Source organism: Choloepus didactylus, chromosome 18 (assembly GCF_015220235.1).
Source record: "Choloepus didactylus isolate mChoDid1 chromosome 18, mChoDid1.pri, whole genome shotgun sequence".
Classification (NCBI taxonomy): domain Eukaryota; kingdom Metazoa; phylum Chordata; class Mammalia; order Pilosa; family Megalonychidae; genus Choloepus; species Choloepus didactylus.
The window spans coordinates 48,484,795-48,499,911 of NC_051324.1; the positions used below are offsets into that span (position 1 = coordinate 48,484,795).

General features: G+C 56.4%; 1 protein-coding gene across 6 annotated transcripts; it reads right to left on the bottom strand.

Annotated features, from left to right (window-relative positions):
* Positions 1-16: 16 nt before the first annotated feature.
* On the bottom strand, positions 17-12,081 carry PCGF2 (polycomb group ring finger 2). 6 transcript variants are annotated; one of them, XM_037808099.1, is made up of 10 exons: positions 11,880-12,081; positions 5,327-5,478; positions 4,632-4,728; positions 4,269-4,324; positions 4,120-4,170; positions 3,768-3,906; positions 3,529-3,583; positions 3,344-3,442; positions 2,296-2,376; positions 17-1,737 (listed from the first exon to the last, which is right to left on the bottom strand). In XM_037808099.1, exons 2-10 carry the CDS (start codon positions 5,472-5,474, stop codon positions 1,360-1,362), a joined length of 1,104 nt encoding a protein of 367 aa, XP_037664027.1. In that variant the 5' UTR covers positions 5,475-5,478; positions 11,880-12,081; the 3' UTR covers positions 17-1,359. The 6 variants fall into 6 exon arrangements, with proteins under 6 accessions (XP_037664027.1, XP_037664030.1, XP_037664029.1 ...); XM_037808102.1 differs by lacking the exon at positions 11,880-12,081 and adding an exon at positions 11,381-11,533 and having other exon boundaries at positions 3,768-3,876; XM_037808101.1 differs by lacking the exon at positions 11,880-12,081 and adding an exon at positions 11,381-11,533 and having other exon boundaries at positions 3,344-3,439.
* Positions 12,082-15,117: the final 3,036 nt, after the last annotated feature.

Genomic DNA, 15,117 nt, shown 5'->3' on the forward strand with positions numbered 1-15,117 from the left:
CCAAAGAACTACAGGCTCGGGAGAATATGCAGCATTTATTACAAAGCCAAGAAATACAAACGTCCCAGGGCAGGAGGACACAGGCACAGGACCTTAGACACAGGACAAGGTACAAACAGACACACCCAGGGGACTCCTAACCCCACATACCCCGGTGGCGATTAGAGTCCAGAATCTTCCCTCTTGTCTCCACCCAATCTATGTACATTCGGGGAAAAATAGGTGGGCGGGGAACAGCTGGGGTCTGTCCCTGAGGGGCTCTGTTCTGTTAATTCCTCAGGGGATGGAGTTGGGGTTAGAGCTTACAGGTTTCTGTCTTCTTGTGCTTTTAGACGCCTCTGTCACTCTGTCCTGACTCTGCCTCAGCTGGGGGTGGGGAGCTGGAGGGGCTGGAGGGCGGTTTGCCTTTGGAAAAATATGGGGTCTGTGCTTCTCCGAGGTTAACCCTGCCCCACACCACTCCAGGCCCCCAAGTGAGACCTCACCCCCCAGCCTTGCTGGTGAGGGTTTCTGGGTGAGGGTAAGGGCCCGGAGGAGGGGAAGCTGTTCACAAAGCTAAAGCCACAGTGGAATTTCAAGGGCTGAGGCCTCCCGTGGCCTGAATTTTCTCTTCCACAAGATAAATGATGCAAATACCACACACACAGGGGGGAGAAAAAGGCAGAACTATCTATTCTTTGCACAAAGTTTCCACTGCAAGAGGGGGAGGTGAGGGAGATGCTATCTCCACAGCCCACTCACTCCCCAGAACCAGGGGATAAAATGCATTTGTAAAAGGCACTGTCTCAGGGATTCTCTGGACATTCAACAATGGGGGGGAGGGGGACACACTGGTCAGGGGCAGGACAGTAGCCAAGATGGGTAGAGAAATGGGGTGGACCCCGATACACATCCAGTTCGAGTTGTGCCTGGAGCTTTGGGGGCTGGTGGGGCCCCAAGACCCTAACTGTCTTGGAAGACAGTGAGGACAGGGCAGACTTTTACAGATCCTCAGGTAGCCCCTCCAGTCCACCTCCAGGCACCCTCGAAAAGAGAAGAGATTACACAATACCTCCTAAAAATGAGCACCTCACCCCCCACACATACACACACACACACACACACACACACACACACACACACACACACACACACACGGTTTGTCTCCTGTGGCATTTAAATTAATCTGGTTGGTCCATAGAAAATAAGTATGTATATTTGGTTTTTCCTATGTACATATATATATAGATTTATTTATAAAACCCACCCTCCACCCCTAAGATGGGAGGAGCTAGGGAAAGTAGAAGAGGTGGGAGAAAGGGTCCAGAGAAAGTAGAGGGAGGGAGAGGCGTGGCCGGAAGGGGGAGAGGGTCCCTTTCCTCAAGTTAAAGGGGGCACAGGAGCTCCGTTGACAGTCATCTTGCGCCCCCTGCTGGTGGAGGACGCTGTCTGCAGGCAGTTCGAGGTACCCCCGTTGGCAGGTGTGGTGGCTCCACCAGCTGTCGAAGGGGGAGCTGGGGAGGTAGGGTGGGTGGCCGGGGGCCCGTGGGAGCTAGGAGAGCCATGGGAGGGGGTGGCAGGGCTGGGTAGGGAGGAGGAGGTGGCCGGCAGAGTGGCAGGGCTGGGAGCCTTGTCGCTGACTGACTCACACTCGGACGCCCCGCTGGTGTTGGTGCCCTCGGAGGGTGTGGGTGCGGTGGGCAGGGTGAGCCGCTTGCAGGCTGGCTGGACACGGTACTTGAGGGGTAGGGGGCCATTCTGTGGGGAGAGGCAAGGAAGGGGAGGGTGTCGGGCGAAAGGGGCTAACCAGGCAGCCACCCACCATCACCCCCCAGTGCCCCAACAAGAAAAAAGGGAAGATGGGGCCTCAGAGAGGAGAGAGTCATGGCAGAGAGAGGACAAGACTGATGCAAGCAAGGGCAGAGATACAGGGACACAAACAGCATAGAACGTGAGACCACAAAGACCTGCACAAGCAGAGCAAAAGTGAAGGAGCAGAGACTTAGAAAAAGAGAGGAGGGAGGCAGAAGGAAAAAGACTTGAACTTTTCAAAGTTAAAGACAAAAAGAGCTACAGTGAGGGTGGCAGCCAAGCAGACAGCAGCATTTACTCCACTACAGCCTCATGACCCTATTTTGTGACCCCAAATAGGGGTCTGTAATCTGCCAAAGGATCTTTCCCTCCTTCTGAGTGTGTGGAGGTCATCAGGGAGAGATGGTGTGGTGTGGCAGGCCACCCTGGACACAGACCAACGGCAGACCCTGCAGGGGTCCCCTCCCTGCCCTGCCCCGTCCTGGACAGCCCCACCCGGCTCACCCGCCGCCAGGGGTAGATGTAGGCGATATCCATGAGCGTGTAGTACTCCTTCAGCGGCTCATCCTCATACAGAACTTCCACCTGAGGGAGGAAGTGGAGGACACCATGACCCCGGCCAGGTTCAGGGTGCTGGTCTATTTGCCAAAAAGGGAAAGGGAGTGGGAGTCTGGGAGGGGGGTGATGGATGGGCAGGTGGTCCCCCATTCCTCAGAGGGTTTCCTTGTGGATTTGACTTTCCTATCAGAGCTGCCCCAACCTCACTACCAGGTGGGAAGGGATCCAAGGAAGATGCCCACATCATTAGCACCCCCTCAAGCCAGCCACTCAGCTGTTTTAAGTCCCCTGTACAGCCTCCTAGGGCAAAGAAAAGGCCCAAGGTGAGAGCTTAAAAGACTGATGCTTGGATCTCAACCCTCAAGTTTCTGATTTAATTGGCACACATGAGGACCAGGCATCAGGAGTTTTAATTAAAGCTCCCAGGTAATTCTAACATGCAGCAAAGTTTGGGATCCACTGTTCTAGAGCCTCACTCCTCAAAGTGTGGGCCATGGAACAGCAGCATCAGCACACCTGGGCACTTGTTAGAAATGCCCCACCCCAGTCCTCCAGAATCAGAATCTGCATTTTAGCAGGCTCTCCAGGGGATCATAAACATGTTCATGTGTGAGAAGCAGTGTCCTAGAGCTCCTCTGGAATTTCAGACTGGCCTTTCCACAGCCAGTTGGCCCCAGATAAGGCCCTATAGTTTTGCACACACACTTCCACACTTCCACCATGGTTCTGAGTGCGTGAGTGTGCATGCATGCACGCATCATCCCCCTTGGTTCTGTGCACCTTTGCATAGACTTCCCCAGATACCTCATCTTGGCTTCTACCCTTCTACACAGGCTCAATTATGCATCCATGCAAGCCCTTGGTGACACCCAGTCAGCCCTGAACAAAGCCCGGGAGGTACAGACTGTCATGCGCACACACACATACATACACATCTGGTCAGCCTCCCAGGGCAAACTCATTTTTTGAATGGGCACAGAGGCCAGGGGCTCACCTTGTATTTGCTGGGCACATCCATCTTGTTGCGGAGAAACTTGGCGAGATGCATAACCGTCATGGCTGCTGGGCATCGCAGGAAGCGCACCCCTGTCTGCTGGGGGAGACACACCAGGGGGTGGGTCCACCCAGGCCACTTCCTCCCAGCCCACATCCCGCTCCTAGGCAGGCCCCAGCACTCACCTTCTCTTTGTCCCCATCCCCATTCTCCAAGGGGCCCTTCTTCTCCTCCCGGTCCCTGAGGGGGTGGGGAGTAAAGAATGAAGCTAGGGAGACCCTGGAGAAAGCAGGACACCCTAGTCATCACACATCCAGAGGGCCCCCCCAGAGGCATCCTTTTCTCCCAGGGGAACAAACCAGGGTGGGAGAGGTGAGTGACCCAGCCTAGGGGCCCAAAAGGGCCAGGCCCAGGCCAGACTTGCCTGACACCCTCGTAGAACTCAATGGAGAGGCTGACAATCTCGTCGTCGCTCAGGGCCCCCTTCTCCTGCTCCAGGACCTCGCCGCGATCCTCGTTGGAGCCGTTGGGGACTGCGGAAAGAGCAGCTCCGAGGGGGTGGCCTAGGGTGGGGGAAAGGAGCCCCCGCCACGGACCCAGGGATCATGTAGATCAGTGGTGGAGCCCAGCAATCCTGTGAGCCGGCAGTTTGGAATAGGGAGGAGGCTCGGTGAAGAGTCAGAGGGCAAGGGGAGGGGGCAGCACTGTCCATCCAGCCCTGTGTCTGGGGGCAGCACCACACCCTCACACAGTCCCAGGCCCATGGGCATACTCACCCTCTGTCAGGGGATACGCTGCATAGAAATCCCGGCGCCGTTTCATCTCATCTGGAAGAGGGAAGCAGGTGAGGAGAAAGCAGCAGGCTGGGACAACGGGGGGTGGGGGGTGGGGGGTGGGGACAGAAGGAGGAAGAGGGAGCAGATACCTTTAAAAAGCCCCGGGACCAATTTGTAGACGATGTCTTGGAGGGTTTTGTCGGATCTAGAGAAAAACATACAGGGGCCTGTCAGCAGCCACCTCAGCCTGATCTCCCCAGCCTGGGCCCCCCGCCTTTCTACCTCCCTTCCTTAGACCCAGAGCCCAGGCATTGGGGTTCCTGTGGGTCTGGTCTTGACCAAGACCATATTTCTCAGCCCAAAAGTTGGACGCAACCCAGAGGGAGGGCAGGGGCTTCTCCCACACCTGCCACCTTGGCTACAGGAAGCAAGGAGAGGGTGAGGGGTACAGCGGGAAGCACCTAGGGGACCCAGAAGATCAGCACAGGCAGGAGGGGGAGTGCCAGGCCCACCTGATGCTCAGCAGTGGTCGGGTTTTGTGGACCTGGACATCACACATGGGGCAGTATTTGTTGGTCTCCAGGTAGCGTACGATGCAGGTTTTACAGACTTGGGGATTGTGGAGAGAAAGAGGAGAGTCAGAGCCCCCCTTCCCAACCCAGGACCAGCCTTCTGCTAAGATTCCGGTATCCCTTCTTCTCCACTTAGGCCTGTTTTGCCCAACATGGTGAGGTCTGTTTTGCCCAAGTCACAGCTACCCCTCACCCATCCTTGGGGGAGGACAGATCTCATGCGCCCACAGGTGCGTGTGTGTGTGTGTGTGTGTGTGTAGACAGCCTGGTGTCGTGTACCACGTATAAGGTGAGTCCCAAGTCCCCTTATGGGATACAAAACAAGAGCCGCCCTTAAGACACCTCCCTGCATCCTTGACCCCTTGCCACCACGTTAGTGCAAACAACAAGGGCACCCACTTGCCTTTTCAGGGGATGGAGTTTCAGCCATAGTGATTCCAGGATAGAACTGAGATTTCAGATGAAAATCCCGGAAATGAACTCACTCCTGAGCTGAAACCTCCCGGGCTCCCCTTCTGGGCAACCTCTCTGTGACCTGAGGTCCCCATCAGACACCGGGCCCACGTCTGCTCTTCAGGGCAGGGCAGGGCTGGCATTTCTGCCTTCCCCAGGCAACATCCCGGCACCCAACTCACAGGAATGCAAGCACTCCACGATGGTGGTGGCATCGATGAAGTATCCCCCGCAGAGGGCACACATGAGGTGAGGGTTCAGCTCTGTGATTTTGATCCGTGTGGTCCGATGCATGATGCCAGGCTGGGGAGCAAGGGGACTGGGGAGCATCACCCTGGGAAAAAGAAATTGGGAGTCAGAAACCTAGAGAACCAACAGTAGCCACCCAGGCAACATCCCCGCCTGAGCTCAAGGCCCTTCCTCTCCGCCTTTGGGGAGGGACAGGGTGCATGGACCTGCGGGTTCTTTCTGCCCCCCTCGGAGTATTCACTAGGTGCTGGGGACTCTGAAGATTTATGCAAGTGTGAGCAACAAGGCTGGGTTCCATCTTAGGAGCAGCAGGAAGAACTGAGGTTAGACCACAAAAGTACTACCCAACACTCCAGAGGATGTGTGGAAGCAGAGAAACGGAAGAGAACAGTTTTCTAAAATCTCCCAGGCGCCCATCCATATTCACTCAAGTGGTCAAACATTTAAGAAGTGCTGGGTGGGGGGGCTATGAGGAAACAGATGAAAGGACAAGAATACACTATCACACCCCCTCAGCCACTCTACGTGGGTGGAAGACCCTTGACCCCATATCCTCCTTCCATCCGTTCCACACCTCCGCCAGGAAGCCTTCCCTAGATGCTGTGGGCTCCTAGTTGTGAAGGGGGCGACCGTCACTTGCCCTTCTGGCCCTGTGTTCAGCCCAGCCCCGAGCATCTTCCTCTAAGGTCTGACGGACATAGGCCTGACAGATACAGGTATCCCCCGGAAAATCGCCAAACCCCGATCATTTGGGTTCCAGGCCTGGCGCTCAGCCAGGGAATAGAGGATGGTCCTTCCCACCTGCGGTTGGGAACACGTGGTTCAAGCCAGACCCCAGGCCCGGCCCCACGCAGGCCTGGCCCTGGACTCTACAGATAAAGGCAGTCAAGGAGCCAGGACAAAAAGCCCGTCACCACCCCTTCCACAGGAATTCTTCCCACTGGGCCTCCAAGCACACACACACCCTTTCACACTCACGGGAATCTCCCCACTGGGCACTGAAACCTCCCACTGTCTCCCACCTGGGTGACACCTCTGCAACCTGACTGTTCCGGATCTGTCTGGGACAGACCACCGCTTCTCGTGGATGCCTGCCAAAGCGAGCGAGACCATTCTCTGTCCCCAGCCCACCCGAACGCCTAGCCAGGCCCTTGGCAGGGTGTAAGGAGGTAAGACAAAGTCCAGCTCCAGACCGGTATAGAAAGCAAACCTAGCTCCCTCTTTCCCAGAGTAAAAGCCCTAGGGGTGGGGCTTGGGAGGGTGGCCAAGCCAGAAAGCTCCTTTACAACATACTCACACCCTTCCTTCCTTTCCAGAAACATTTCTAAAGCGACCACATTGAGCTTTCTAGGACAAGAAATTCACAGCCGGGATCAGCAGTTTCTATAGAGACCCTGGGATGAGTCTGGCCAGGACTCAAACAGTAGAGGCACAGGGAGCCTGGCCAGAGACTGCAAGAGACGGAGAGACACCAAGGCCATGCAAGGGAGACACCAAGTTGCAGGGCAGAGGAACCACAAGTCCCAGGGCGAGCCCCCGAGGCGGCCCAAGACCCGCAACCCGGGCCTGGGGGAAGGCGAGCCCATCCTGCCCGCCGCAGCCCCACCCGCCCTCCCTGCCTGGGACCCTTCAGTTCCGCAGGAGGCTCGCGGGCCACTCCACTGGTTGGTCGTTTCCATAGTAACCCCGTCCCTGGCAAGATGCCCAAATATTACTACAACCATCCAGAGGAGGAAGGGGGAGAGCCACTTCCAGGCGGCCGTCCCCCTGAGCGTGTGTGACGTCTATCGTGTGTGTGCCACCTGGGCCTCCAAAGGTCCTTCACAAGACCACTTGTCCTGTGTGTATTATTCGTTTGTGTCCAAACGTACCTGTATGTGTGCACACACAACCCCAACAAAACAGGTGGGGCACCAATAATGCTGGGGGGCCAGGCTATTGTCAGTAACTCACACCTCTCTCTCTCTCTCTCACACACACACACGCACACGCACACGCACATATGCACACACAAATATGTAGGCTCCTCACATTGCCTCAGCAGCCTCATTCACACGCTCATCATGTTTTCAAAACAGATACTTGCTCTTAAGACCCCCACACCCCCACCCAGGGCCAGTTCCAGCCAGATAGACTTGACACACAGGAGCCCCCCAGTGCAAATGGCTGTGCCCCCCACACTCTCGCTTCCCTGAGTGTTTGTGAGACTTCAGACCAAGACCATCCCTCAAGCCCCTTTCTGGGTGCCAGGGTGAGGAGACAGAAAGGGCTGTGGCCCTTGTTGAATGAACTGCTCCTCCCTCTCCTCTTTAAGGGCCCCCTTGCCCGCCCCCCCCTTCTGCTCCCCCCATCCCCAGGGGCTCAGCCTGTTATCTCTGGGGCTGGGGGTGGGGAGAAGCACTGATTGGTTCCTCACCTGATTGCCATGGTTACCTGCAGGGCCCTGCCAGCAGGTGCCAAGATCTGTAAACAGGAGTGCTGTTCCCCCACAGAAACCCCTCCCCACCTCCCCCGCCCCAGGAGGCCCCCAGGCTCCACATTTCTGACACCCAGTTCCCTCGCCAGCGGCAACTGGCTGGTGTGTTGTGGGATGGAGAGAGAAGACTCCAGCTGTCATCACTTTAGGGAAGAAGGTGGGAGACAGCTTAAGAAGGAAAAAGAGGAGGAGAGAAAGACCCCACAAAGCACAAAAGGGAGACCAAGAGCCATTTTGGAGGTGGCCTCCATGGAACTTGGGAGACTGTAACAAAAGATCAGCTCCACTGTGTCCCCACAGTGGACCTGAGAACCATCTCCCATCCCCAACACAACCTCTCCCCCAGCTGGGGCCAAGTCCTTCAGCATCCCCTGTCCCCTGTCTTTGCAAGGGGATGATTCTTGGGCAACCCAAGCTCCTGACCCGAGTCCCAGGGTCTCAGCCAGTGGCAGGAAAGAAACTTGACCAGCACCCAGCACCCAATCCAAAACTGGCAATTGGCTCTCCTCTTCCCCAAAGCCCCCCACGCAACAGAGACCACCCCCTGTACACCTCTCTATTTTAACCAGTCTCTTTCTGGAGGCCCCCTGTCCCCTAGTTTAGGCTTCTCACACCGTCAGCTTCTCCATTCTCCCCTGTAGAAAAAGTCAGTTTCTGACAACCCAGAGGCCCCTCTGCTCACTTGGATGCCCACTTACAGAATTCTTTGCTCTGCCATTCAGACATCTAGAATTGCAGAGGTGAAAGGGATCTTAGAAGGCATCTTGGCCGATCCCTTCATTTTATAGAGAGAAGTGACTTACCTAAGGTCACGCAGCAAAGCAGCAGTAGGTCTGGGACTAGAAACTGCCTGATTCCCTTTCCAGCTCTCTTTCCATTTAAGCAACCCAGTCATCTAAGCAACCAATAAACCTGGTCAAACTCCATCCAGGCAGGTGGAAGAGTAGTTACCTGGGCGGGAAGATGGTTCTTTGATCCTGCTATAGGGGGATCAGAGTCTGGTCTGGCCAAAACATCACCATCAGCACATGTTTTTGCCTTAAAGTAGGAAGAGGGGACAGAAGCTAATCACCACACACACACACCCCAAGGTACAGATGGGGAAACTGAGGCTTCCAGAATGGCAGCAACTTCTCAGTGGCAACACAGTGAGCCAGAGCATAGCATCAAGACTCAGATCCTGGATTCCAGGACTCCACTCGTCAACCTGCTGCATGGATCCAACTGTATTTGATGGGACCAAAGGGTGGGTGGGACCAAGGGGGCCTGCCTGAGGATACTGTCAATCTCTCAACTTTCCCTGATCCTTCATCCTGGGACACTGCCACCGCTACCCTCCAGCACCAAAAAAGGTCTCTAGCCTCCTGAAGCTGTACGCACTCTACCCCCCTCCCTTACCACTTCTTAGCTCCTTAACATCAAACAAAGACAAAAACCCAAAATACACATAGAGCTACACACTGCCAGACACACCTCATCCATCTCTCGCACACTCATAACACATGGGCCAAATAGACACTACAAACACACACACATACACACAGACACTGGACCAGACACATAGAAACATGGTGTCAGACACACCCTATCACCCATACAACCAGACTTGAGCCAGGTCCATGCTTGCCAGCTGCACAAGCCACCCCACCCACCCCAGCCAGAAGCACACAGCCTGACATCCCTGCCTGCACCAGAGCTACATATACGCATTCATCTTTTGTGCACCTCAGGTAAATTGTAATATAAGTCTGCCAGCACAAAAGCAGCACAGCCCCTAACCTCTACTCTAGGGGCCTGAGGCTGGGAGCTTGGGGTGGACATCTGACCAGGAAAGCCCCCCACACCTGACCTGCACAAAGATGTAACCTCTTACTGTTTAGGCTCTCTCCATTCCTATGGCAACAGCTTCATCAACCAAGATCTCTCTGGCAAGGCCACAGGCAGCAGAGAGCCCCCTTCCTGCCCACCCCACAAGACTTCATCTTGAACCCCACCTTGCTACACACAGGGTATGGATCTTGAGTCCCAGGTCTCACCCGGGGTCTGCTTCCTGCCTCATTCCAAAGAGCTCTAAAGCCTTGAGCCCCAACGCCAAACCAGAGGAACCCCTCAGGAAAACCTCCCCATTAGAAAGCTGCAACAAAGCTGGCTTTATGCTCCTTCTCCAAGTAATGACACCTTGGAACAGAGTGGAGAGGGGGAGGAAGGAGAGAAATTAGTTTCAGGAACAGACACAAACTGCAAGAGGCCCAGAGGAGGCATCCAAACAGAGTGAGACAACCAGAAGTCACCCCCGGCGACAGGAAGCCCCAAGAGGCTGAGGTAACGTGGGGTGGGGAGGTGGGGGGGTCGGACTCTGAGAGACAAAGACAAGGCGGAAGCACGGGGTAACTCTTCCACAATATTTATAGGCAAATTCACCACCCCCAGGCCTCCTCCTTCCCCTCCTCAAGCCAGCGGGAGTCATTCCGGGCAGAGGGGGGCCGTGGGGGGAGGGGGAGAGGTATGCCTGGGCCCCCCGTGGAGAGAGGAGGGGTCGGGGGTGTCTGTATGCCCAGGGTCCCGCCCCCTCAGAGCTAGCGGCAGCAGAGCCTGGAGAGGGACGGGGGGCCCCGGCTCCCAGTGGAAGAGGAGCCAGTCCCTCAGATCCCTCCCGCTTCGGCTGGCGATGGGAAATATCGCGATGAATCTCCCCAGGTTTCCCTTCTACCCCCTCCGCCCTGACTTCCAGGAGGTTGGGGCAGGGACCCGGGTTACCAGCGGCCGCTTCCACCTTCCCTAGAGCCAAACTTTCGGTGGGGCCCAAGGAGGGGTGTTCCGGAGAAGGAGGCTCTGCTGGGGTGGTCCGGGGAGGGGGCGGGGCGCCCAGTATTGGGATTAGGGGAAAGGGCCAGGCTGGGGGAGGTGCCCGAGAAGATGGAGACCCCTGCAGGGAAGGGCGCCCCCCTGCCAGCCCCGCAGGAATCAGAAAGCATGTTCCCTTCCTCCTGGCCTCGAGTCCTCGCGCGTCCACGACGCCCCAGTGCCCGCGGGAGAGGCAGAGAGCGACCCCTCCCCAGACCGAAAGGGGTAACCGGGTAGAGCCAGGGGCTACTCTGGCTCGTGGGCAAGTCTGGGGGGACAGATCCACCCCAGCGCGTACCCCCAAAGCCCTCATGGCTGTTCCGACCCTCCCCCCTCGCTACCTCAGGCGCAAGGTCTAGCAGGGGGCTGCCGCACAAAGAGGTGGTGGTCGAGGGGAGACGCTAAATCGTTGAAAGGGGGAATCCACTTCGGCCATCTTGGAAGGGAGGAAAGGAAAAAAGGGAGAGAAAAAAAGGGAGAAAGAAAGGCGGACGGGGCGAACTAGGATAGGGGCTGGGGGGCGGCGGGAGACCCGAGAAGCAGGCCGGGCTTATAGCCTCCCCCCTCCCACAGAGATCTGTAAAACAGTATAGATCCCCCGCATCCTGATCCCCAGATAGTTATGGGGTAGAAGAAAGAAAGGAAGGGGGAGTCTGCGTCCGCTTACCTGGGTTCGGGGTCGGGTGGGTCTCGGGGAAGGGGGGGATGGGAGGGAGGGAGGGAAGGGAGGGGAGGGGGGCCGCAACCGTGTCGCTTGCTCAGGCGGCGGGAGGGGAGAAACCTAGCGTAAGAAAGGAGTTTGTGAAAGCGGCTTGGGGTGGGAGGGAAAGAGGGGAGGGGACGGAGGGGGGAGGGGAAGGACTAGGACTGAGGAGGGGGGAGACAAAATGGCTTTTTTTCCTCCAGACAAGAGTAAGTCCCGCCCACTACTCATCCACGTGACCTCATTCCTTCAGGGTGTTTGCAGAGAGTGGAGGAGAGCGAGAGGCTAGCGCGATTGCCCCCCCACCCGGTGCGGGGGGTCCCCCAAACCAGGACACGACCCCTCCCTTCCCAGACAACTACCCCGCCACTGGTGCATGACTCCTCTGTTACTCTCCGCAATTAACCCCCAAAATACGTATCCCCCCTTCCCTGCCCCTGCCCCCCCCCCCCACGCAACTGACCCTTGCTGGGGCGCCTGGAAAATGGAGAATTGAGGGCTGGGCTGAGATGTGGTTCGCCCCGCAGTCCTCCACGCCTCGGCCTTGACCTCAGGGCGCTGGGCTCAGGCGCGGGTGGGGAGCAACACCTCCGGCCACGCGTCCAGGTTATTTTCCTTCACTCAAATTGACACACACTTAAAATTAATAACTGCATCTGTCCTCCTACCCGCTGCGCCCTCTCGGCGGCCGATCGCTGGCTCTAAATCGAGGCGCACCCGGACTCAACCAGGGCGCCTCCCGAGAGCGGCCCGGCGTTCTTGGGGTTCCCCCTCGTCCTGCGCGGCGACGCGCGGGCCCCCAGCAGGCCCGGAGTGGGCCGGGGGCGACGCCCCCGCACGCTCGCCCTAGAGCAGGAGGTCTCGTGGCGGGGGGCTCGGTTAACTATGGTGGAAATTGGCGCCCCCGGCGTACTCGGGCAGAGAATGGAACGCAGCCGAGGGATGGGAATTCAGTCTCCCCGCCCGGGACACAATAACCCGGCCGAAGGCGAGAGGCCAGGACGGACTAGAAAACGAGGCGCGAGCGCTCGAAACTGGGCCCGCGTTTTTTCCTGCCTAGCGCTCATTAGCGCAGTTGTCGCTTGTGCGCCACTCGCGCACCCGAGGCGCGCTGCGCGGGGTTTGCGCGCCTCCCTCGCCGCGGCGGCGGGAGGAGCCCGGCGAGCTCAAAGACGGCTGGTGCCAAACGTCTCTGACTGTCGCTCCCGGCTCCACCCAGTGCTGGCGCTACGGTCCCTAGTGGCTCCGGCCGGGGAGAGAGAACCAGGAGGGAGAATTGGAAAAGCCGGGAGGAGCGGCCGAGGGCGGCGCGGGGAAAGCGAATTGATACTGCGTTACCGCGACCGCTCGTGAGGCTCATTAGGACAGTCGATCCGTGTATTCGTTTTTAAAGATTTATTAGGGATGGACGCCGCGTCTGTCCCTCCAAAGAGGTCGATTATTCGGCCGGAAGCGCCATTAAGCACCCCGGGAATGGGTGGCTCGAGTTAAATTAACAAACGAATCTTCGGCAAGCTCCGGAGCGCCTGCTTCTTGCACGTCTTCCCTCTTTGCTCGCAGCTCAGGCCGACCTGGAGCCAGGGTCAGGGACTCCGGGGCCCCGAACTGAATGCTTTCACCCTCTGGCCGGCGACCAGGAGTCCTGCAGACACTGGCCGTAAAGTGACCCCAGCTTCAGCCTCTGCCCACAGCAGCTGAATGGGGGCAAGGAGGAAGAGGAAGGGCGGGAGAGATTTCCGTCCATAGGGGGTGGTCCGGGAACCGGCGGGAGAAGGGCTCCGGGAGGTGACCTGCTCTCTTGTCCCCAGGGCAAGTGTGTCGTCTACACCCTGGACTCTGCCGAAGAAGACTGGCGCGTCCTCCTCTGTCTTCCAATCGCTCTGGAGAGAGGGTCGACCAAGTGCAACAAGAACTCTCGGTCTCCCACTCCTTTCGGGCTAGAAGGGGACTCCAGGCAAGAGAAACTTGTAGGGGCTTCGCGAAGATCTCGGCCCCATTCTCGAGCCACACGTGCACTCAGGGGCTGCCCCTCAGGGGAGTATTGGCTGGTGGGAAGCAGGTTGACATCCCTCTGCCTCCCCACTGATTTCCATTAATTTTGGAGGGTTCCTAGGGGGCCATCTTGCTCATTGGGGGTCCATTCATTTATTCCTCAGTTATTAAGTGCCCAGTTAACATGAGGAAGCTGCTAAAGAGAAGAAACATGATGAAGACTTCCACTACCGGAATCTGATTTTAATGATTTTTTTCTGTCCTGGGCAACCAGTTCCCACATCCTGACTTTTCTGATATATCAAGAGAACCTCTGACCTGACCCTTCCCTTAGGTTTTCTGGTTTCCCAGTCTTTATTCCATTACCCTATATAGAAGCACCTGTTGTGTGCCAGTGTCACACACTGCACCAGGCCCAGGGGACATAAAGCAGATGAGCTGGCTCTGTGTGCTCACAGGCTGGTGGAGGCAAACCCTAAGGGTTACACAGTGCCATGGGAGCAAATGGGACAGGCTGGGCTGCAAGAACCACCTTCATGTGGCTGAAGGTGAGTGAGCAGCGGGGAGAGCTTCCAGAAGAGGCCTCCTTTGAGCTACCGATTGAGGAGAGGCCAAGTGTGGGAGGGAACGCTTCTGGCTCTGCTTGAGAGAGCCCTTTGCTATATTCTCCCCCCACAAAAGCCAATGCTCCCACCCTGTGCCCTGGGATGTGCCTCTGGCAGTCATTGGGTATCAAAGCTTCCCCTTGATTTGTGTTAATCGTAGTATCTTACGTGGTCCTCCAAGCTGACAATCACTCTGTCACAGAGTAGAAACTCCCAGAGGGCAGGAACTTGGGAAATCCAGGTAATTATTTCCGGCACATACCCTTAAGGACACCCCATAAAGATGATGATGAGGTAGGAGGGGGAGGGTCCTCCTTGTACTTTTATGACAGTCTTTAGCTCTCTGTCCTTTACTTAGCCCTTCTCTCCCCCAAACGGTGCCTTTTTTGGTATCTTCTTTCTTTCCCCCCATCCTCCTCCCACTGCTGTGTGCGGTATTTCTGAGGAAAAAAAGAGATTGTTTTGCTGTTTTCCTTTTTCTGATGCTCCTCATATTAAATGCATCCCTTTTCCCTCTCTCCATTCTCCATGTTCTCTGGACCTTTCCTCCATTTTTCTGTCGTCGTGTCCCCCTCTGCCCCCCCACCCAGCTATGCTGTTCCTTTCTCACCTTTGTTTCTGTTCATCTCTCAGTTTGTCTTTGCCATTCTCTCTTTCGTTAGCTTCTTCCCTTCCAAATGCAATATTTCGAGACTGTAACATCGATTGAGGCAGACAATGGAAAACTGCCCAGCCTGCAGTACAAATTTAATCTTAAATCTACGAAAAATGCAAGCTGAAACGTATTGCACAGGGAGACAAAAACCTGTCTTTGCCTTTACAGCAATTCGACCCCGGCTGTATTGGGGGAGGGGGGGAGGGTGTGATGGTGGGGGCGGGGAGGGGACGGTTGCGGGAAGTGGCAGAGGAATTATCCCATCATTATGTAAACAACGAATTTTCAGTGATAATGACCCTCTGATCTGCTATCGAAAAAGTGTTGCCTCTGTTGTTTCAGTACAAAATTTGGTATTTCAGCGTTGGAAGCAAAATGCTTAGATTGTTTTTTCCTTTTGGTGGAAAGGGGCAAATATTCCCCTGAAACGGGAGAAAGAAAAGGTACAG

What these genes read in the sequence shown, in the direction of transcription:
- PCGF2 (XM_037808099.1), bottom strand. Translation starts at nt 5,474, where the DNA reads ATGCTCCCCAGTCCCCTTGCTCCCCAGCCTGGCATCATGCATCGGACC. An exon ending in GGGATGGGGACAAAGAGAAG is followed by an intron (nt 3,443 to 3,528) that starts GTGAGTGCTGGG and finishes TGTCTCCCCCAG; the next exon opens with CAGACAGGGGTGCGCTTCCT. An exon ending in ACATCTACCCCTGGCGGCGG is followed by an intron (nt 1,738 to 2,295) that starts GTGAGCCGGGTG and finishes CTCTCCCCACAG; the next exon opens with AATGGCCCCCTACCCCTCAA.